The sequence below is a fragment of the Lepidochelys kempii genome, chromosome 20 (assembly GCF_965140285.1).
Source record: "Lepidochelys kempii isolate rLepKem1 chromosome 20, rLepKem1.hap1, whole genome shotgun sequence".
NCBI classification, from domain to species: domain Eukaryota; kingdom Metazoa; phylum Chordata; order Testudines; family Cheloniidae; genus Lepidochelys; species Lepidochelys kempii.
The window spans coordinates 22,047,386-22,069,655 of record NC_136399.1 but is presented as its reverse complement, the minus strand read 5'-3'; the positions used below and the strand labels follow the sequence as shown (position 1 = coordinate 22,069,655).

Below are 22,270 nucleotides of genomic sequence, written 5' to 3'. Positions count from 1 at the left end.
GAATTCTGTGACCAGTTTGCAGGTGGTGGGTGGAGCACACTAGAGACCCACCCCTCCCATGTAACTTCACAATCTAAAACAGATTCGCCACTGGGATATTCCCTTCTGCTGTTGGGTTAAATTGAGTAAACGAGAGAGAAATGTGCTCTGGTGTAGAAACCAGAAAAGAAAAACCAATTCAGCCCAGTGAATTTCTTGGGTGATTTAGTTTTTTTTCATTTTTTTTATAGACAGCATTTTTCCTGTGCAGTATTTTTCTGAACCTAACATCAGTGAGGAAGATATTTTGAAACATCAGGCTCAGATTGCTTTCTGTAAAGGAAATATGGAGCTATTTTAAAGGGAAGCTGTGAGGACATTAAGAGTCTTATTAGGTCTGTTAAGAAACCAGTGGAGAATTAGCTGTCAAGAAGCATACAGGGGAAAGGAGAATGGGTTGAAAGGGGTGTGGGCCTCGTGGTGGAATCAGGGGATATTGAAGAGATGGGAGTGAACTGTTAGTGGGTTTTGGTTTATTAGATTCTAGGAACTGTGGGGAGGTGGATCTGTTGATGTGGTTCTGTATGAAGCTGGCCAGCTCATCTTACTTTCTTTGTCGCCAGTGCTGAATTCGGGTTGAGGGTTGTTTGGGAGTATAGGATTGGAAGGGTCCTCCTGGTTTGAGAAGTCCAGTCTCCTACTGTCGCAAGCAACCCCAGCGTATCATCCTGTTCATAAATTCATCAAGCTGCATCTTAAAACGAATGAGGTAGTTAGCTCTCTCTACTACTCTTGGAAGACTGTTCCAAGCTGTTCTTATTCTGTCATAAATGTGAAAGCTACTGATCAGTGCTGCAAATGGACGCTCCAGCCATCACCGCGAGTTTTTCTGACTGGACCTGCCTAATGTTGATGGAAAGAGTAGAAAGCAAGCAATCAAAATGGGCTGAAATAACAAAATCAGATCATTCTTCTGAAGTAAAGTGTGAACATTGCCAAGAGTTGTTGAGCGACAAGAGAGAAGGGATTTGTGCCCATCTCTAAAAGACTAGAAGATTGGTTTCTTTGGTTTTAAGATCAAAGGCCCCATTGAATGAAACTCTTGCTATTGAAATGGATGAACAAAACATAGGTGAGCTTGATCCTGAAGCAAGGCATTTTTTGAGGTTGCTGTTGTCAAGACGTAGCCACAATGATGGTGTAAGTCCCTGCTCTCTTCATTCACAGGTGGTCTTAGTGTGCCATCTGGGACAAGGTCGAAGATCAGTGGGTGATTGTGGCATAACAGCCATCGAATGGCAGAGAACCTTCTTTTGTGCTCGTAATACTACACACAGAATGAACAGTTCAAGGAAATGATTGAAGCAATTTGCCCTGGGGATATACTCCTTCTAATAGATTGAAAGTGGCATGTCTGTTACTAGACGCTATGAGTGAAGAAATGGGGGGGGGAAGGGAAATGAAAGGAGGCACTTAAATGGTTGATGTGGACACTTCTCCCACAAACATTTTTGATCCTCCTAGGCATGGGACATCCCCTCCAAACTTGTCTGCAAATCCTGTTTTGCTTCAGATCCCTCCTTGAGATTCGGAGATGCCTACAGGAAAATGCCAGCTGATAGATTCAAGGAGCTCAATCTGTTTAGTGTAACAAATATAGAGCTAAGGGATGACTTGATCACAGTCTGTAAGTATGGACACCGGGAACAAATATTTTATAATGGGCTCTTCAGTCTAGCAGACAAAGGTATAACATGCATAAGGTGTAGATTTTTTAACAGAGAGGGTAATTAACCATTGCAACAGTTTATCAAGGGCTGTGGTGGATTCTCCATCACTTTCCTCTTTTAATTCCAGAGCATCTTAGCAGACACTGGGAGCAGTACAGCATCACCATTCATTCCTGTCCATGGCTTGTTCTTCCTGTAAGCCAAGCCTGGCCATGACATCCCTGCCATCTAGTGGGTGGATGGCCTCTAGGTCAGACTAATCTTGCTTGGTTTTGCATTATTTTCTTTCATTCCATTTATTTTCTTTCTTTTTGTATTTCTCCATCACTGGCAATTTTAAAATCCGGTTTGGATGCTTGTTTAAAAGATCAGTTCTACTTCAAAAGGAATTATTTTGTGGAAGTTCTGTGGCCTGTGTTATATAGGAGGTCAGACTACATGATCATAGTGGTGCTTTCCGGCCTTGGAACCAGTAGATAGAAAGCCAGCAGAGATTTTTGCTCTTGTTCTTGTATATTTCTTATTTACATATAAAAGAAATCAAACCGACAGAGCTTTCCAGCTGTGTCCACATCTGCCTATGTTAACCTTTGTTCTTATTCACATTTTTGAGCTTGTGGTTTGTGGTACCACCTACCATAAAAATCATAGGCCAGCCCCACCCCCAGTCGTGAGATTGACATAAAAAACGTAAGATTTGGAAAAAAAATATGAATTTGATGTTTTTGCCTTCTGTTTTTTGAGTTGTTGGGGGTCATGTTTTTCAGTCCCCTGCCCCCAAACTTATTTTCTTTTCTAAAAATGAAAGAGGAGACTCCATGACTCCAGGAGTGGGGCCTGAAGGAACATTACAAAGCAGTTAAATGGGTTGGCAAGGCTGTGTTTGTTGCATCTTGGACTGTAAGCCCCTTGGCGCAGGGATGATTTTTACTTTCTTAGTACAGCACCCAGCAGAATGGGGCTTTAAACCTGACTGAGAGCTCTAGCTGCTGCTGGAATTTAGCAGTAGCCATAGTTGCTCTGCTGCAACTCTGATGAGCATGTCAGTTTCACTGTGTGGGAGCATCAGAGGCTAAGGAGGGGTGTTTCCACTACCTCATAGGCTTCTGCTGCCCATGAACTATGATTTTGGCAGAGACCTGAAAGAGCTGTTGACATTCACTTCTTATTTGAAAACGTATTCACATCCACTTGGAGTACAACTGAGAGGTGGCTGTCCAAACGGCCCCCGGGGGAAGGGGCTATATGTTCATTGTGTCTCAGTGGTCCCCAATCAGATGGGTGTGCCCTTCCCTTAATTTCCAGTGCTGGAAACTAAACCTGGGTTCTGAGAGTCAAGCTGGCTCTATTTCTTCTTGGGCATCATCTGCAGATACACAAGGCAAGTGACCCTTGGTGATTCCTGTCCCCTTAGTGCGTTTGTCGAGGCATAACTGATTGGAACTTAAACAATCCTGGTGATGGACAAGAAGAAAGCGAATCCAGCTCTCCCCATGGTCTAGGAGGAGTAAAAAGCAGGGAAATTGTCTTCTAGTTATTTCAGTCAGCAGATCGGACTCCAGCACATAAACAGAGGCAGGCCTGAGGAGTAAGTGAAGTTGCTCTTCGGAGCAGAGCTGTGCTTTGTGCCAATGTGTGCATCTGCTACCAGTTTTGGATTCTGTACAGTTCTCTGTGCTTCATTTAATTCTCCTTTTACAAGATGCTCACTGAGCTGGGAAGTGAAAGGTGATGTGAGGTAGGGGTGGCCACTTCTGTTCAGGTTGGGGGAGGGGTGGAAAAGTCGGCTGTTGTATGCCTTCTGGGGTTGTAATTATAGTGAATGATTTGACAGATGCCTGCCTACATCCGTGGGAAAGAGTCTCAAGCAGAATTTCCAGACCTGGTGAACTCAGTGATGAGCTACTGTCTCTTAATCCTATCAGGCAACTGTACCACTTTAAGCAGCCAGGAACAAAGTTGAAGCTAGACAATTCAGATTGGAAGTAAGGTGTATATTTTTACACAATGAGAGTAGCTAACCATTGGAACAATTTACCAAGTGTGGTGGTGCATTCTTCATCACTGCCCATTTTTAAAATCAAGATTGGACAGTCTTCTAAAAGATCGGCTCTAAGAATTATTTTGGGGCAGGTCTCAGGCCTCTGTTATACAGGAGGCCAGACTAGATGATCACAACGGTCCTGTCTGGCCTTGGAATCTGTGATACCCCTGCTGTGCTTTGTGTAAGTAAAATGTTGGTACTGTATGAAATCAGTGCAGCCAGTATTAAATAGATTGGAAACTGGCTAATTGCTAGATCTCCAAAAGTAATTGTCCCAATGTTCCTGGCCCAGTGCGATTAGTCCCAATTGTTCCTGGCCCAATACTATTCAGTATATTTGTCAGTGGTCTAGAAGATAAAATGTGGTGGTAAAATTTGCAACTGACACAAGGGTTGGTTTAATGGTGAGTAGTGATAAGGACAGGTAAGTTATACCGAGTACTCAGGATTGCTTGGTGAGCTGGACTCATTTGAGCAACATGTGTTTTTAGTACAGCGGAAGATCATAAACCTAGGAACAAAGAATGTAGGTCATCGTAATGGTATGGGGGACTCGGTATACAGTATTACTGTATTACTGTAAACCTCGGTATACAGTATTAGTGAGAGCATCAACAGATACTGCATCCAGTTCTGATGTCCACACTTCAAAAAGAATGTTGAAAATTGGAAAAGATTCAGAATAGGGAAGAGGGTCTAGAAGAGACATAAGGAGCGCAATCTCTCCGAGATCGTCAGAAAAGTTAGGAGTTGGCTTGATCGTGGTCTGTATGTGGGGAGATAAGCTCTGATAGTAGAGGGCTCTTTAATCTATCACGCAAAGGCATTGCTTGATCCAGTGGTTGAAAGATAAATTCAGACTAGGAATAAGGTGCAGAGGAATTAACCACTGGAACAATTTACCGGAGGCTGTTGTGGGTTCTCTGTCACTTGAAGTCTATAATTCCAAGATTTGACGTCTTTCTAAAAGATCCTGCCCTGGTTTAACCAGAAGTTGAGCTTAACCAGATGCAGGGTTGAGTGGGTGAAATGTGGCCTCTGTTGTTCAGGGGGTCAGACAGATGATCACAGTGGTTCTTTCTGGACTTGGATTAATCCTGCAGACTATGTTGGGAAGGAGGTAGAAACATGAGCCTCTCCAAATTGTAAGCAGCCCAAGCACTGTGATGGGGCAGAACATGCCTGACTTAATGGGAGGGAGGTAACAGGGACATGGCCCAGGTAGGTTAGCTGGGAGGCTGGGGTACCAGCAAGGATGAATGGCCTACGGAGAATTTGCTGCAGTGGAAGGAGATGGGAAGGGAACAGCTGCTGCCTGCATATTTGAGACACTTGGGGAATGGCTGCCCAGGGCTCCCAGGAACTTCACTGTATGGTGCATCCCATTTTTCACCTTGTCTGTCACCATCTGTTGGTTTTTCACCATTCTCCATCCCTCACCCTGGAATCAGTTCGCTCCCCGCCCGGAATATGATTTGATTTCTTTTGATGACTCGATTGTTTCTGTTGTGATTTATCGTGTTGTTTTTTTCTTCCTTTTCCCAATCCAGTTATTGTGATCACTCTAAGCCCTGCTCCCGCTCCGTCCCAACGAGCAGGTACCAAACTTTTTATCATCGCAGCTTGGATTTCCTGCATCATTTACTTAACGCTTCCTTCAACTGCATAGAAATGCCACCTGTCTGACTTCCCTCCTGTCTGTCTCCCCCTCCCATCCCCAATCTTTCCCATATCCACCTGTTACCACCACCATTGATCGAGCATACATGACCATTTACAGCTAGGAACAGCATTAGATAAGGCCTCCCGTAGGATCATGGCTCTGCTTGCCCACATGCTTTCCTGTCCCTCCACCACTGGAATAGCTTTGACCACCGCACCTGCCATCTGAGGCTCTCAAAGCACATTCCAGAAGCAGGTAAGTATTAAACAATCCCAGACTATAGAGAGGCAATCCTCACCTCCTCCACTGATACACAACCACTTCTGGGCTGGAATGCAGCAGCCATTGACCAGCACACACCAGCAGTGTGCTCTCAGCATTGTAAGCTAGCAAGTGAAGAAGAATCCCATGTCCAATTGAAACCACCGCAGCAATTTTAGGAAGGCAAAATGTAATTTTTCCATGTTAGAATTTTGTCAGGACATTTGGGCTGACATCCCTGTTCTCCGAGTGCTGTGCACTCCTTGATAGCCACGAGGGCCTGGATTTCTGAGGAAGGCTTAGATACTGTGTCGATGGCACAGCCGTGAATTAAATATGGTGGATGGCCACCACGTGGCTTAGCACAATAGTGGGAGGTATTTTTATTTGTCTTGCACATAGAAAACCCAGAACATCTACATTCCCATTTGAAGAACCACCTGGGACCTCTGGAGGAATCTTAAAGTGTGATTATTGTCTGTATTAGAGACTTCCAACTGAGATCCAGGTCACACTGTGTCAGGAGATACATACACACAGGTGCGAGAGTCCCTTCCCTGAAGAATTTAGTCTAAGTAGCTGAGTGTGTGTGAAAGGAAGAGTTATTCTCTCCATTTCACAGATCAGACAGGGAGTCCCAGTCTAATGCCTTAACCACAAGATGACTCTCCAGCTGCATGGGCAGCCGTATCTCCTTGGCTGGAGCAGAGAGCTTCCCCGAGAGTCCAACTTTGAGGAGTGAAGTGGCCCTTCCCAATTTTTACCATCCTGGGCTGAGAGTCTTTTGTATCTCCTAAGGTAAACCGAGCCAAACCAGGTCAGTACTTGGATGGGCAACCCAAGAAGTGGTGTTAGTGGCTTATTCGGGGGTACTCTTCTCACTGAGTCAGTTCTGAAGACTGTGTGCTCTCTGCAGGTGATGTGCTGCTAGAGGGGCCATCTTCTGGATGAATGGCTATCTGGCCGTGTCCCCAGTTCTTACGCTCTTATCCTGAGTCTCACAATATTGGGTGTTCACACCCAATATTGTGAGATACGGCTGCCCATACAGCTGGAGAGTCATCTTGTGGTTAAGGCATTAGACTGGGACTCCCTGTCTGATCTGTGAAATGGAGAGAATTCTCTGCTTAAAGCCTCAGCTCTTGGAGTCATGTGATTCCATAAGGATCTCCGCTTTCTTTTTTTCAAATAATTTTTCAGCCTTCATGGCTGCAGAGAGAAGCTGAGAAACATGAATCCTAAAGGCTCATAAATCAGAAAGCAAATAAAATTTTGAATAAAATTTTGTTTAAAAAAAAAGTTTTTTTTTTAAAGCCAGTCTCATAATTTTTGGGACCAGACTCATGGATATTTGAACACTAGTGCTTGACCACGCAGAAAGGCGTTTGTGACGTCTTATGATCATTAAAGATCTCACTGTGCTCTTTGAGATTTGCGGGGTAGTCCTGGTTTCCAGAGGCCAGTTTTGTTTATTACCTCCAGTCTGCCTAAATTCCCCCTGCAGCTGCATTTGACTGTCATCTGTGAAGCAGTCCCAACACTGGCTTGTTTTGCAGTGATTTTGCATTGCTGTGCACTGTTAAGCAGCTGTGTTGCTGATCCCAGAGTCAGCTGCAGGTGAAGCAATCCCAATGCTGGGTTTGTTTTGTAGCTGCTTAGTCTAGTGTTCTGGGATCCTTCAGGATGAAAGGTTTAGTTTAAATGTACAATGATCTGACAGCTTTTTCTCCTGTGCTTTTATATCTCTCCCACACATCGATGTCAAATTGTAACACTGTGCTGATAGACTATGCCCTGCAGAATTTCCCAGACAGTGAACTATGAAATAGTATTTCTTTTTATTTAAAAAGTTGAATTGTCTCTTTTCTAGGCCAGAAAAAGAATACCGTATTTGTTGATTCCCAGCCTTGAACGTATTGCATTGAACTGCCCTCTCCTGAAACAGTGCAATGAACACATGGTTTCATTGCCGTAATCAGAAATTCAGATGCCATGGCGATTCCCGCCAGCATTTCTGAGCCTCCTGTTGGTGACCACCCTACCTTTGACACGGTCTTTTCGAAGCATCTGTATAGAAGGTATCCATTTGCCCCCATTACGACGGCAGACCAGGAATCCAGACACCGAGGTTCTGTTCCTGGCTCCGCTCCTGGCCTCTGGGGTGACATTGGCCAAGTCCCTCACCTCCCTGTACCTTTCTTTTCCCAGCTCTCAAATGGAGGTGGGGCTACCCTCTTTTGTTAGGTAGATAAGTATTCACTGTGAAGTGCTTTGAGATTCTCCAGTGGCTATTGATTGTATTATTTATACAGCTATCTCTTATTTTTTTTTTTTTAGAATGCTCCCCTGCCACCAGGGTGCTCAGTAGCCCAGTAGATGAGCCTTTATTAAAACCTTAGTAATGGAAATAGAACTCAAGAATCCTGACTCCCTGTGGCCTGCTCTAAGCATTAGGCCACACTCTCCTCTCAGAGCTGGGGATCAGAAAGTTCCTCGCTCCAAGAGCATGCCCAGAGCCTTGGACCGTGGTAAGACTGAGGCTCAAAAATGATCCTTTAAAACCCAGGTCTCTATGCACTTGTCATGTAGCTTTTTGCCATGGGAAGCAATGCCATGTGCTTCGTGCCTGTGAGGATCACACTCAAACCCACCATGTTCACAGTTAAAGGGGGAACTGAAAAGCTTTTCAGTCTGCCAGGGGCAGAGTTCATAACATCCGTTGCAGAAAAACATAAAGCCATCATGTGCCCTTAAGACAGGGAAACAGTTTAATTCCTGGTATTGCTGGAGGGATTACTGTGGTCACGGGAATACCAGACTTGGGTCTTGGCAAGTCTGTAAGAACCTAAACTTTCAACAACAGCTGTATGGTGATGAATTAAAAATGACATTCATAACCCTCCCACCAAAAAAAAGAAGAAATTAATAATGTTTAAAAATAAACAGATCAGAAACATGAGCAGTTTTGACTCTGCAAACAAGTTCCAAAGACTCCCCATTGCTATTGCTTTTGAGCTATGGAGGGCACCCAGATTCTAGGGGGATGGGCAGCAGAGTCAGACACTTAGGTAGATTTATAGACAGCATGTCTGCGCCTTATGTTGTCACTGATTTGGTGGGGGGAGTCTATCTTTAGAAAGCTTTACTGTTCACTTTTAAATCCAAAATATTTTAGTGTTATTTATTTTAGCTGGGAATTAGGCAGCTGTTGAAATTCAGTGGACTATGGGTCCCACTTACATTGGGCTTCTTGGAAATTCTGACCTATTTTTATTATACTAGCACCTGCAGGCCCCCAGCAGAGACCAAAGGCCCAATGTGTGCTGTAGAAACACAGAGGAAGAGAAGGTGCTTTCCCCTAAGAGCTTACAATTGAAATAAACAAAGAGGGAAAACAGAGACAGAGGGGTTTTGGCCCTCCTCTAGCGCTCTCCATCCAAGGATCTCAACATGGTTCATAAACGTTCCTCCATTTAACTCTCCCAGGCCCCCTCTGGGAAGCAGGTGATGGATGTGTTTGGATGGCTTCACTCAGAATTGAAATGCTGCCACGTCTGGGTTGGAACACTGCGGCTCTTTAACAGCGTAATTGTTTGCAGGCAGAAATTACATTACTGTATCCAGCTGAAAATTCAAGAGGAGGATTTTTAAGTAGGCCATCTGCAAGTACTCGAATTGAAATTTTGCTAGGACACTAGAGTTAAAACAAAACCTCCCTTCTAGGGGAAGTGCCAGGGGATTTTTAAGGAGTACAAATGGTCAGGATGTTTTCAAATGATAGCAACTTCTGCAGCACAGCACTCCCACACTGTGGCTTTGGGATTGGTACTGAGCACCTGTCACACCCTGGGCCTTCTGTTGAAGGTCTCCCATCCAAATTCTGACCTGACCTAAGTTTGTTTGCTGGCTGCAGGCTTGTTGTTTCAGAGCAGCTCAGTTACTTCCCGTAAAGCTTTAATCACGAAGTCATTCATGCAAGATGATTGACTGGCAGGAGGGGGAACGTAATTGGGTACCGAAATTCTGATTCGTCAAATAAGAGTTTCCAAAATGGTGAGAGACAAGGTAATATCAGGGCTGCCAAGATATGTCCTGTTTAGACCCACAGTGACTCTTGTCATTGCCCAGTTTGTCTAAGAGACTATCAGAGTCCTGCAGAAATGTTTATAATACACACACTACATATCCCGGATTGGTCAGCCTAGACCACCCCAATCAGCTGGGATCTCAGAACTGATCCTTGCTGACTGGGGTGGTATGATCTGACCAGGCTGGGATATGTAGTCAGGACTCCTGGGTTCTGTGTCCAGCTGTGCCACTGATTTCTGTATATGGCCTGCTGTCTCAGCTCCTGGATTCTATTCCAAGCCCTGCCACTGACTTAGACACATCACTTTCCTGTGCTTCAGTTTCCCCACCTGGAAAATAGTAGCTATTTCCTTAGTTCACCAGGGTAACTGTTGCAAAGCACTTTGTGATCCTTGGATACTAGGCCCAATTGTTTAAAAGCCCTAAAAAGGTACAGTTGACTCTTGTGCAACTTCATAATGGGCTTTTTAATGCATTTGTAAATGTCCCTGTGCCCAAATATCTTACACGCTATCTGGGCATGAGGTGAGGATTTTCGCAACTGATTTGGGAATTCCAGATTAAATTGATAATGCACCCATAACTAAAGGCAGCTTAACCCTTTCCACTGACCTAGGGTATGTCTACACTTAAATCACTGTAGCGCTTCAGTGTACACGCTACCTACGCTGACAGGAGGGGTTCTCCCATAGGCTTAGGTAATCCACCTCCCCAAGAGGTGGTAGCTAGTTTTATGAAGAATTCTTCCATCGACCCAGTGGTGTCTACACCTGGGGTAAGGTTGGCATATCTACATCCACACCCCCGAGACAGAGCTATGCTGATCTAAGTTCCCATGCCGACCAGCCCTTCTGTGCACACTTTCAGCTGCCATAAGTTTGGGCTTAGTGTAGAAGTGGTGGGGTGAGGAGTGGAGAGAAGAGTTAGTTTATTTTTTCTGCTCCCTACTGACTCACGCATGATCAGATGCCTTCAGCTGGAGCAGATCTGCAATATAAGGTCAGATCAGGCTTTCCAGAGACCCAGTCCTGGGAGGAGCTGCCATGGGAGTTAAGCCATGTCAGCGGGCATGGCTCTATTTGTGCATAGACTGCACTAGTCCTGCTGGGGAGGTAGCTCTGCCTGTTGCCATGTTCCTGAAATTGCTGAAGTCAATGGGCACAATACACAGTCACCCCCCACTTTTCCCTCTGCTTGAAGCAGGTAGGAACTTCTGGTCACTTTCATGGCACCTCTGTAGCTGCAGAGACCTCTGCTGCCTGCTTGGAGGGTGCCAGTTGCTTCTAGGAGATGCCTCTCGAGGTGCAGTTGTAGTCCTTATGGGATTATTGGGCCCATGTAGCCCACAAGAACTCTGATCCCAGCTCTCTGTAGCTTCACTCCATCAGAGAGAGGTGCCCTCATCCTGGTATATTTTTTTTTAATGTCCCCTTTTACTCCTTGTTTGACCTCAGTTTTTTTTTTTCCTCTGTGTTTCTCTTTCATTCCTTTTGCCAGTTCCTTCCTTTTCGTGTTGATCTCAAGGCCTAGCAGCCCTTAGATGGGGGCCCTGATATTGAGTCTGAAGTACCAACAATGTTCTTTAATTAGAATCCATCTTTTAGCTAATTAAAAACTAGCTAGCAAATAGACAACACATGGAGCATATCTCCCTGGTGCTTAAACTCTGATATTTGGTGATGGGTTCAGAAACTGCCCGATTTCTAAGGAAACTCATGGCAGATCATCCAGGACTGGAACCAGATCACTGACAAAGTGGACCAGGAGAGCATCTGACTCTAGAATAGTAGCAATGCAGGTGGGTTGCGAATAGACCATCATCACCCTCTCCGTTCCAGTCCAGTAGGGAGGGATCCTGGCCAAGATCTTCCAAAGTGGTTGTTGATTTTGCGTGACCCCATTTGGGGGAAAGGGGAAAGCAACCTGCATCACCTTAAAAGGGCCTGAGTTGTTTTTTTTTTCACAAAAAGCTGAGCACCCACTTCCCTTTGTGCACTAAAATCACCTTTGAAAAACCTTTAGCCCCTGATGTTTTTGTTTCAAAAGCAGACTGATTTTTGTTCCCCTGAGAGCAGTGGGGGCGTCTCCCAGCACTCGTCTGTCTGTCTGGTTGTACCTGCAGAGCAGGCAGCGGTGAAGGCTGGGGTTTTGAAAGTTCCTAAAGGAAATAGGTACCCAACTTTCATTGAATTTCAGTGGCATTTGGCCACTTCGGTGCTTTGGAAATCCTAGTCTAAACCCCGCCAGAGCATGGGTACAGCCCCTGGCACAGTGGAGTCCTGGCCCATGTCTGGGGCTTCTAGATGATACTGCAATAGACGTGATAAAATATACCCCACAATTCACTGATAATTGGGTCATAAACTTGGGATTTCCACCCAGTGCCCTCCTACAAAGAATTGTCTTCCCTGTCTGCTAGGAAAGGAACGGGCCCCATCACTGGATGTTAGGAGCCTGAATGCTTTGAGGAACTGCCTCAGAATCCCTAGTGTGAGACATCAGGTTAATTCCTACTTCCCCCTTGCCTAGTGCAGGATTGTTCCCTACAGGGCCCTTTGGGCGGTCTGGTTTCAAATATCCCAACCAAAGATTTGTGGGGGGGGGGGGGGGGGAAACGGGAGGTACCATTCCACACTGAATAGGTCAAACTGTCAGCAACCATTTTTCTCATCAACAGCCTAAATTCCTCCTGAATACATTTCATCCTGTTACTCTCCCTGGCCATGCCCTGTGCTGCTTTGCCAGTGGTGGGGATTTGCTCTGATGCCAGCCACCGGTGGAAGCCCCTTGCTGCAAGCCTTGGTTGGCTTCGACACAGTTTGACCTGTGTTCATGCTGCACTGGTGCAAACCACGGCTTTGCCAGCATGCCCAAGTAGTGGGATTGGGACAAATAGATAAGACCTCGGCCATCATTGTAATGCTCAAGTGACCTGTGGGAAGGTGGCTTCTCCCGTGGCTGCCCGTCCTCACCCAGAGACCAAGTCTGGTTGGAGCAGTATGCAGCATCCATCCTCTGCTTTGGGCACTTAGCCCAGCCCACGAGCAATTCCTGCAGGTCTGGGAGTCCCCAACAGCACAAGTTGCCTGCAGCTGCACACCCCCATGCGATCAGTCACAGGCTGTGTCTATACTACAGAGCCTGTGCCGGTGTAGCCCCCTAGTGTGGATGCAGTGCACACGGATAGAAGGAATCTGTCTGCTCTTGTAGGACCACCGACGTTAGTTCTGCCGCCAGAAGCTCCCTTCCCTCAACATGGCTGCATGCGTACTGGAGGCTTTGTCAGCGCAGCTCTGTTGCTGCGGGGTGTGGAGGGGTTCACACCCTTGACCGAGACAGCTATTCCAGGATAAGTTTTACGTGTAGACCAGGCCTAAATGGTGGTTTTCTCTCTGCCATCCTGTCCTACTCACACCCTTGGTTTTATGTTCACTGGCAGCCTCTCTGCTCCCCCTCTGCCTTCTTTCTCTTCCACCCCAACCCCATTGCCCTTTAATTTAACCCCTCCGAGCATACACTGGAGTGGCTGACCTCTGCCTGCAGCATGTTTTCCCCTCCCTGCCTTGTTGGTTCTCCATCCGACAAACCCGGGAGCTGTTAGATTGCATGCCCCACCAGTAGAGTAGCATGCAGGCTTCTGGAATGGAGAGCATGAGCAAGGCGTGTGCTGTAGAAATGGAATGGGGGAAGGGCAGGTGGGAGGAGTCTGATCTCGAATTGTGGGGAGTGGGGAGGCTGAAGCAACTGGGGGCTGGGGATGGGATTGGGGTTGGGGTCTTGCATGCTGAACTACATCGTGAAGAGATACAGATGGTAATAAAACCTGTGGTCACAGAGTTCAGAATTATAGGCTTTTGCTCAACCACCAGATACAGGCTGGGTGCAGGGGTGGCTGGGTGAAATTGTCTGGCCTGTGTAACACAGGTGGTCAGCCGGGAGAATTACAGTGGCCCCTTGTGGCAGTACGGTCCCTAAATGTTGGAGATCCTGTAGGCAGCCCATGCTCTGTTTTAACACAGGTGCCTTAATCAGGAAAATGTCCAACTGCTCTTAAATCGGAGCGTCCTGGTGGCTCTTCTATCCATCAGTTACTCTGGAGTTTGTTAAATGGGCAGGAGTGTGGACTTCCACTCCTCCTTCCCCAGCCCCCATCACCCGGCCCTGCTTGCCTCTGCTGTTGCAGGGAACGTGTCACTAGAGGGGTGACTCTCTGATCCAGAACGATCCCCACTTTGTGCTCCCTATATGACACATCCCAGCCTATGGTCCTTGGCATGGAGGGCAGCTCCCTCCAGCCCTCCCTTGGTGATCATTTTAATCCCGAGTGTATGTGCAGGAATCACCTTGGATAATACAGTATGAACTCCCATGCTCCATTCACACAGGGGGATTTAGGAGCGTGAACCCCCTGGAAAGTAAGTGGAAGCTGTGCGCCTGAATTCCTTGGGCAGTTCAGAAAGTCTCACCCAGAATCCCTAATAACCATTGCACAGGTGCGTCCTCGTAGCCTTGGATTGGAAACCCCCTTTGTGTGGCTAGAGGCCTTTGCTATGTTTTATATGGAACTTGCCTTCTTAGGGCCAGATCCTGCATTGTGCAGAGTGACTGCGACCCTGCTGAGGCCATTGGAAGCAGGGGGCACTTAGTAGTGCACAGGAGGGGCTCAGCAGCTGACAGGATTGAGCCCCTGGGGCAGAATTTGCCTCTCCTCTCTGCACAGCAGAACTCGAGTCCTCGGAGTTCCCACTGCTGTGCATGGAGGGGGAGCACATATCAGACTCGAGTGCTGAAGAGTCTTTGGTCCAGATTCTTGACTTATATAAAGCTCTGTTGATTCCAGTGGAGGTACCCAGTTTAGCTAGGCCAGGATACACCAGCTGGCCCACTGCTTTCAGTAGAGCAACACCAGTTTACCCCAGCTGGGGATCTGGTCCCATTGATTTCAGTGGAGACACACTGATTTTACACCAGCTGGGGTTTTGGCCCCATTGACTCCAATTGGTTGAGACTGCTTTACACCAGTTGGGAATCTAGCCTTATTGATTCCAGTGGAAAGATTTCAGTTAATACCATCTGGGGACCTGGACCCACTGACATCAGTGGAAAGATGCCAGTTTATGTCCACTGGGGATCTGGCCACATGGACTCTAGTGGAAAGATACTAGTTTACACCAGCTTAGGATCTGGATACTTGCCTACAATTTGGTAGTGGAGACCCCCTCAAGCAAATATAGCTGCCTGCAGAGCATTGCGACCCCAGACCTGTCTCCGTTTGAAGTCCCTGGCAGAATGATTCCAATGGGGCAGGACCAAGCTTTTAGCTACATTGTGTGATTGTGTGAGTCTTGGGCCCTGGAAAGTCTCTCAGAGAATTTAGGTCTTAAATTTGTGTTTTGTGGGAAAAACTGGCTCTACCAGCCGAGGTCGAACAGCTGATTTCACCTGAGTTTCTTTTTCCTTAAAGTGTTAAATAAGTTTAGATTTGATACCCAGTTGTACTGGGTGAAATTCGCTAGCCTGTTTTATACAGCAAGTTGGACTAGAAAACCTTCTAAAACCTTCCCCTATGTCTGACTGAAATACAGCAGCCTTGTGATTCTATCCAATCAGAAAATAAAATAAAACAAAATAAAAATGCAACATAAAACTGACTGGCCGAGTTTCACTGTCTGTGAGACACCAAAAGGACCATGGACTAAATGGTGAAAAGCAAAATGAGACTGACACATTCTTTGTTCTAATCAGTGTCTTGTTAGCAACTGTCATAGGGCTACTGGCCCCTTGAAGAGGGGGCCGGTTTCAAGGCACCTGCACTGATACCTGCTTCTCAGTTGGGCATAAGGTAGGCACCTGGGCATTATAAATGCAGGTGGGTGTTGACAGATGCCTACAGACACTACAGGGAATAAAGGCTCCTGCACAGCCCTGTTATAAGGCCCTGGGCCTTCCCTTATGCCCAGTTGGGCAGCAAGAATCAGTCCAGATGCACTGGACCTCACCCCCCCTTAAAGGGACCAGTCATCTTGTGACAGTAAACACATGTAAGAGACCTGTGTCATGTAGGAAACCAGACTAGATGATCACATTTGTCCCTTGTGACCTTAAAATCTATGTACTTTTAAGGACAATTTGTTGTGTCGTCCAGCCGCTCAGTCCTACAAGGTGTTGAGGTCCTCCATCGGCTTTGCTGGATCAGATCCAACGTGCTCAGCCCTAGAGCTGGGCAGGAAGTGATTTTCTTGTCCTGTGAGAGTTTTCAAGATTTTGGCATTTTTCCATGATCCAAAGCAGGATGAAAAGTCAAAATTAGGAAAATTTTCACAAATGTTCAGTAATCCAGGGGAAACAATTTGGTTTTTGTCGATTGTAGTGTTTTGTTTCGATCCATTCAAAATGCTTGATTTTGATTTTAGCCTTTTAAAATCTTTGTTTGTAGTATAAATTAACTAAAATTTTGAACCAGAAAGTCATTTTGAACTGTAAAAAGGGACCTTTCAACAATTTTGATATTTTTTCCAAAGATGTTTTGAATCAAGAGATTCGGTGACACCAAACCTTTCCCATGCACTCTTTCAGTTTTGCCAAGAAAACGTTTTGTCAGAAAATTCTCAACAAGTTCCTTGGAGGCAGGATCGGGCCCAGTGGGTCTATCCTGTTTTGTAACCGTATTCACTACAATGGTACCTTGTGCCTTGATTAGAATGTGGCCTTGATTAGAAGGTGTTAATGGAGCACATTACCCCTCTCCCCCGAAAAAGGAGACAGATTATTAAAGACGAAGGAATACAGCTTACCCTGGAGAGAGAAAACCCGCTAAAGGGGCAAGCCTCGGACTCCTAATACTGCCCTGCTTAGAAAAATGGGTGCCTTTTTTCAGGGATGCTAATCCTGCAGGGTTCAATACAGCCAGTTCGCGTGTGTCAGGAGAAAGAGCCTGCCTCTGTGTTAATGAATACCACTCCTGTTTCCTTTACAAACCTAGCCATGGAAAGCATCCCATTGAAACCAACGCTGTCCTGGAGTTGCACTATAGCGCAGCTATTTCTTGAGCATATCGAAAGGTTCAGGGGAGGCTGTGAAGCCAAATTATCCAGGGAGTACATCAAATCCTGTTTGCTAAAGCCCCATTAAAATAGTATAAGCAGTGGGATGTCTCGGTTTCCATCATGGCCTGATTCTCGAGGGATTTGTCCAGCAGCTTCCTCTTATGTTTCCTTTATAACCAAAAAGAAAAGGAATACTTGTGGCACCTTAGAGACTAACAAATTTATTTGCACATAAGCTTTCGTGAGCTACAGCTCACTTCATCAGATGCATAACCAAGGGGCTCAAAAGTTTTTTGCAGTAATGCCACTTGGCAAATATTCAGACTGCCTCCTTCGGAGGCTGGGTTATAGGGCAGCGTTAGCCTTGTTTTGCTGGTGGGTAACCAAGACGCTGATACTGCGATCTATCCATGGCCTTGCAGTCAGGCCAGCTCTTCCAAAACTGGCTGGTGGACAAATGGAGATTCCAACCATCCGTGGGGCTCAGAGCAGGCCTAGCCTGGTACCCCATGCCACCCCTCAGACATTAGATCTCCTAGCCAGCGCCCCTGTGAGGTATGTATCATTTCCCCTTTGGACAGCTGGGTGAGATGAGGTTAAAGGCACACAGTTCCAGACCTGGTCTGTGTTTAAAAAGCCGTGGTTTTCAGGCCTTTTCCACAAGTGGGGATTTCAGCCATTGGTGGGGCAGCAGCACAGCAAACCACTGACGCAGCCCACACTTCCTCAGTGACAGGCCGGGTTGACCTGGTGTGAACCTGGCTCGGGCTGTCAGCGCAGTAGTGCAGTAACTGGGGCAAACCCACTGTGCAGACAGGGCGTTGGCAGATTCCTGTCCCCGAGGCCTCCTGCCAAGTTTTGTGGTTTTGCAGCACGCAGTTCAGCAGATCAGCCACTGCCCTGGGACTCAGGACACCTGGGTTTTGTTCCCGACTCCGCCACTGAACTGCTGTGTGACCTCCTGTGAATCACTTCCCTGCTCTGTGCCTCAGTTTCCCCTTTGTCTATTTAGACTGTGCGCTTTTGGGGGCAGGTGTCTCAGTAGGTGTCTGTAGCACCCATTATAATGGGGGCCCCAGGCTTGATCAGGGGACAAGGGGGATCTACAGGTGTACCTGGCACAATAGGACCCTGATCTCACTGGGGTCTGGCAGCAGTCAGCACTGGCTCTTCCCCTGCTGTGTGTTGGAAGAACCCAGGCAAACAAAGGTGGAAACTGACTCCTCTGAAACCGAGCAGGTAGAAAGTGATGTCAGATGCACCAAGCAAATAGATGAGAAAGAACAGACAGTGGCATTTTGTGAGCCAGGGCGTTCCCTGCTTCAGTTGAAGTGAGGTGTTTAACGCTGGCAGTGAGCCGCTATGAGTTGCCATCTGTTACCCAGTAGGTGAGTGGTGGAGCAGGTAGGAGTCCTGGCTGCCCATCTTCTGTGCTAAGCACTGGCGCTCCCTTTGCCCGTTGCACTGTGGTTTCAGAGCCCAGCATTTGGGAACCAGGTCCCTTCCAGGCTCAGTTTGGGCCAGATTTTTCGAGTACCTAGCGCTCCTACTGAGTTAGGGGGGAAGTGTGGCTGACTGCAGCACATCCTGGGCTGGGGTAGAAGGGGTATAGGTTCTAGTCCCATCTGTGATCTGCTTTGGGACCTTGGGCATGTCATGTCCCCTCTCGGTTTCCCCATATGTAAAATGGGTATAATACTGCCCTCTCTTGTAAAGCACTTTGTGATCTACTGGTGGAAAGTGCAATGGAAGAGCTAAGTGTGAGCTGCTTGGAACTAGGGGCAGTTTCTGTGGAGCTCAGTATTAATTATAAATATTTATATTACAGTTAGTGCCAAGAGGCTTCAGCTGAGATCAGGACCCTCATACGCTGGGCACAGCATGCAGAGACAGATGGTCTATGCCACAGAGCTCTTACGGTTTAATCAGACAAGACGGGCCAAGGGTGGGAGGGAAAACAGAAGCACAGATAGGGGGAAGTGACTTGTCTAGGACCCTGCAGTAAATCAGCGGCAGAGCCGGGAACAGAACTCAGATCTCCAGCTGCCCTAGCTACTGCACCACCCTGTCTAACCAAAGTCCACTCAAGTTGATTTAAATGGGCTTGGAATCGGATGCTATTGAAGTCCTTGGGATGTGGTTCGCTTTGGATCATGACATGATGGAGCAAATCAGGCAGGGGAGGGGGTTGTGTGCATGGATGGGGAGAGAACTTCACACACCTTGACAAGCAGCAGTTAAAGCCAGAGGGAACATGTCAACTTAGTTTATCATTAAAAACCAATGGGCAGAGTCCTCAGCCAGTGTAAACCAGCATGGCTTCACTAATGTCAATAGCACTGCCCTGATTTACACTGCTGGAGGGTTTGGCCCCATATTTTTAGTCAGGTGGGACCTTTCAAAGTGAGCCTTGAGTGATCTTAAAAAATCCACGAGGAATTGGATCACTTCATGTGGGAGTAGAGCAGTTGCAGTTTCAAGTCCTGGCCTGGGCAGTTATCCATTCCAGTATTGCAGCACTTGGATACACCAGCAAGTGTGGAAGCAAATTTATAAAGGGAGCATTGACTTGTGGTAAGAACAAATTCAGCAAAAGAGACTGAGCCAGAACTCCTGGGTTCTACTTCTGGTTCTCCTGGGGTTGCCCTGGGCAAGTCTCTCACTGGTGACCCTTCTGTATGAGGTGGATAATAGCTTGGTTTGTCAGAGCTTATTTGCCAGTGTGCTTTGAGATCCTCTGATGCTAGGAGGGTAAAGTATTTTTGTTTGGTAAAAGACTCTTCAAGCTATTGAAATTGACCAGATTCAAGCTGCTTGGGGCAGTGTGGGAAAATGGTTCTTCTTTAACCTGTGTGTGGGAATTGAGTTCTGGCTCAGTCAATGGGCATTAGATGTCTTTGTCTGAAGGACAAAGGATCAGGTCCCTTCACCAGCTCTCCTGTCGCAGCAGCTGCAGCCCTTCCCTCCTGGGTACAACATGCTTTGAACTCTCTTCTAATGACCCCACAGTTCCATAAGTGGCCTTGCCCTTGGGGTGAGGGGTGTTCCCTTCAGCCCAGGTTAACAGCCTAGGGTAGTTTGGCTTGGCCATTGAAAGCTGGCTTGGGGAGTTTCTAGGCATTGTTTGAGGTGGGATGGTTTTAGCAAGCTCCTGCTTGCGGTCAGCTGCATAATATTAAATACCGAGGGCCGGATTCCACTGACCTGCGGTAACTTCGCTGGCCTCTGGGGTGATGCTTTGGGCAGAGTGAGGCCAGAATGTGACAGCAACTTTCTAGCCAAAGCACAACCCATCGAGTTCTACAGGCAGCCTCCCTACCTTCAACAAGGGGGCACAGGCTGTGGGTGGAGGAGGGACTACCTGTCCCAGCATGCTGTGCTCCACCTTCTTCCAAGACCTGGCAGCACTGTATGCTGGAATCTGTAGTCTCTTGAGGACAGCTCCTCCACTTGGGCGGTGAGGTCTGGATGTGAACTACAGGTGCGCACCTGCAAGCAGAGGCCATAGCTCTGTGTTTCTGGCCCGTGCGCGGGAAGAAGTTCAGGAGGGGCGTCCCACTTGTGCTCTGAGCTGTTGAGTGTGTGCCCCAGCTACGCTCTGTGCTTCACGTGGTTCCCTGCCCCAGTATGCGGGAGGGGTTGTTTTATTTCAAGCCTGTGGGAAGATTCAGTCCTTCCCCTCTTCCCCGTTACCAGTGTGGTATAGAATGTGGTAAGGCCGGGTAACAACTGCAACGACCTCCCTGCTCATTCATGGACTTGCCCCAGTAAAACTTTGCCTCAAACTTCCAGGGGCAAACAGTGGGCCTTGCTTTCTCCTCTTCTCATTCTGGCAGGTTCCCAGTCTTTTGGTGGCAGAGCTGCCTCCCTTGTTAACATGGGGAGGATCGGTTTATGTTGAAACTGATCCAGGAAACTGACACACCTGAAGAGGCTCCATCACTGACCACTTCCTTAAATCTCACCTGATGGACTCCTTATATTTAAGGCATGCTGCCAGTCTTTGCCAGTTGGCTGAATTACAGCAGTGGTATAGCAGGGAGTGTGGGCAGCCAGCTGGGAGTCAGGACTGAGAATTGCAAAAGCAGCTAGGAGGATTTAGCTACACAACGCCCATTGTGTGGTTAAATCTCAAGCTAGGATGCCTGGGTTCCCCGCCTTAACTTGGGGTGGCCTCGGACAAATCACCCAGCTGCCTCTGTCTCTGCTTCAAGTGCCATCTATAAAACCCACCAGGATTAGCTGCTCGGAAGGGTCAGGATCGTTTGCGGTGACCAGTCTGCAGGCCAAACCCAGCTGTATCCTGTGGGTCCGTGTACATCTAGCACTTGGGATTCCAGCACAGCACAGTCGCTCCCAACAGCTGTTAACCACTTTGCTGAGGCCTGGGGTGAGCAACCCTAGTATGAGAGGAAAACAGGCTTTTGCAGCCCAGGTCGGAAAATCTGCTTTATCGAATCATGGGACTTAAATGCAGAGAAGACCCATTATGTCTTACCTGGTCTGTCGCCCCATGGAGGCCAGGTCCACATAGGTCCCTACAATCTGCTCCAGGGTGGCATGGCCCAGGGTGAGGGGAAGGGTTGGTGCTGTGCATTCCAGCAGCTAGTGGCATCCACACAGGGCTCTGCTCTCTGATGGGCACAGTGTCAGCGATGGGACATGTTGGAAGTCGGGATGCTGGACAGTAAGCAGCATGGCTGTGGGTATCGCATCCCCCCTTCAGCGAGGCCTTCACAACCCCATGCAACACAGATAGGGATCTGGGGCTATAAGATGCGGGGGGAGGAGGGGTTCTCTGGAGCAGAGTGTGGAAAGGGACCCAGGCATCTGAGGGCCTGACTCTCGCTCGCTCCCACAGCCCTGCAGCTCCCCCTGGCGAACGATGGCAGCAGCCGCTCCTCTTCTTCGGAGAACTCTCCCCAGCATCAAACGCACCAGCCACGTCCCCGCCACATGCTGGGCCTGCCCCAGCCACCCTTCCCTATACCCAGGAGCATGGAGAGGTAAGTGGTGGGGAAAGGACACCACCTCCCAAGTGGTGGTGATGGGGCTGAGCTAAGGAAACCCCTGGGGCCGCTGTTCTTGGCCTGGCTAGCTGGCTCCCTCTACAGGGTACTGCGTGTAATGCAGCTGCTGCACCAATCACCTATTTTGTGTCGAGTCCTGTAAACTGGCATTGCGGGCTGCCTGGCCTGGCTAATGAGGTGGAGCGGGCCACCTGGCTCGGCCAAAGAGGTCGAGCGGGGCCACCTGGCTCAGCCAGTGAGATTTTCCCCACCTTATTCTGGTGGGCTAGACAGATCACTGAGCTAATCCAGTGCCACAGGGCGGAGGGACCACTAGACTTGATGGGCCTGCTGTTACAGGTGGGCTGGGGTCCTCAGCCAGTGCCTAGTTTGGACTCTGACCTGGCAGGAGAGCTCCTCCTCCTCCTCGGAGCCAGAGTCACTTGATT

General features: G+C 47.7%; 1 protein-coding gene across 8 annotated transcripts in view; it reads left to right on the top strand.

Moving 5' to 3' along the window:
• MAP2K7 (mitogen-activated protein kinase kinase 7) overlaps positions 1 to 22,270 on the top strand; it is a 60,619-nt gene that overhangs the window by 9,352 nt on the left and 28,997 nt on the right. For 5 of the 8 annotated variants that reach the window (XR_012155757.2, XM_073319085.2, XM_073319081.2 and 2 more), the window contains exons 2-3: positions 5,304 to 5,351; positions 21,674 to 21,818. Coding sequence is in view for 7 of the 8 variants with exons in the window: in XM_073319085.2 (XP_073175186.1) it covers positions 5,304 to 5,351; positions 21,674 to 21,818 (193 nt within the window). In the remaining variant the exon portion in view is untranslated. Of the gene's footprint in view, positions 1 to 5,303; positions 5,352 to 21,048; positions 21,819 to 22,270 lie in introns of those variants that run through there. The other 3 variants (XM_073319087.2, XM_073319084.2, XM_073319086.2) reach the window with 3 other exon arrangements.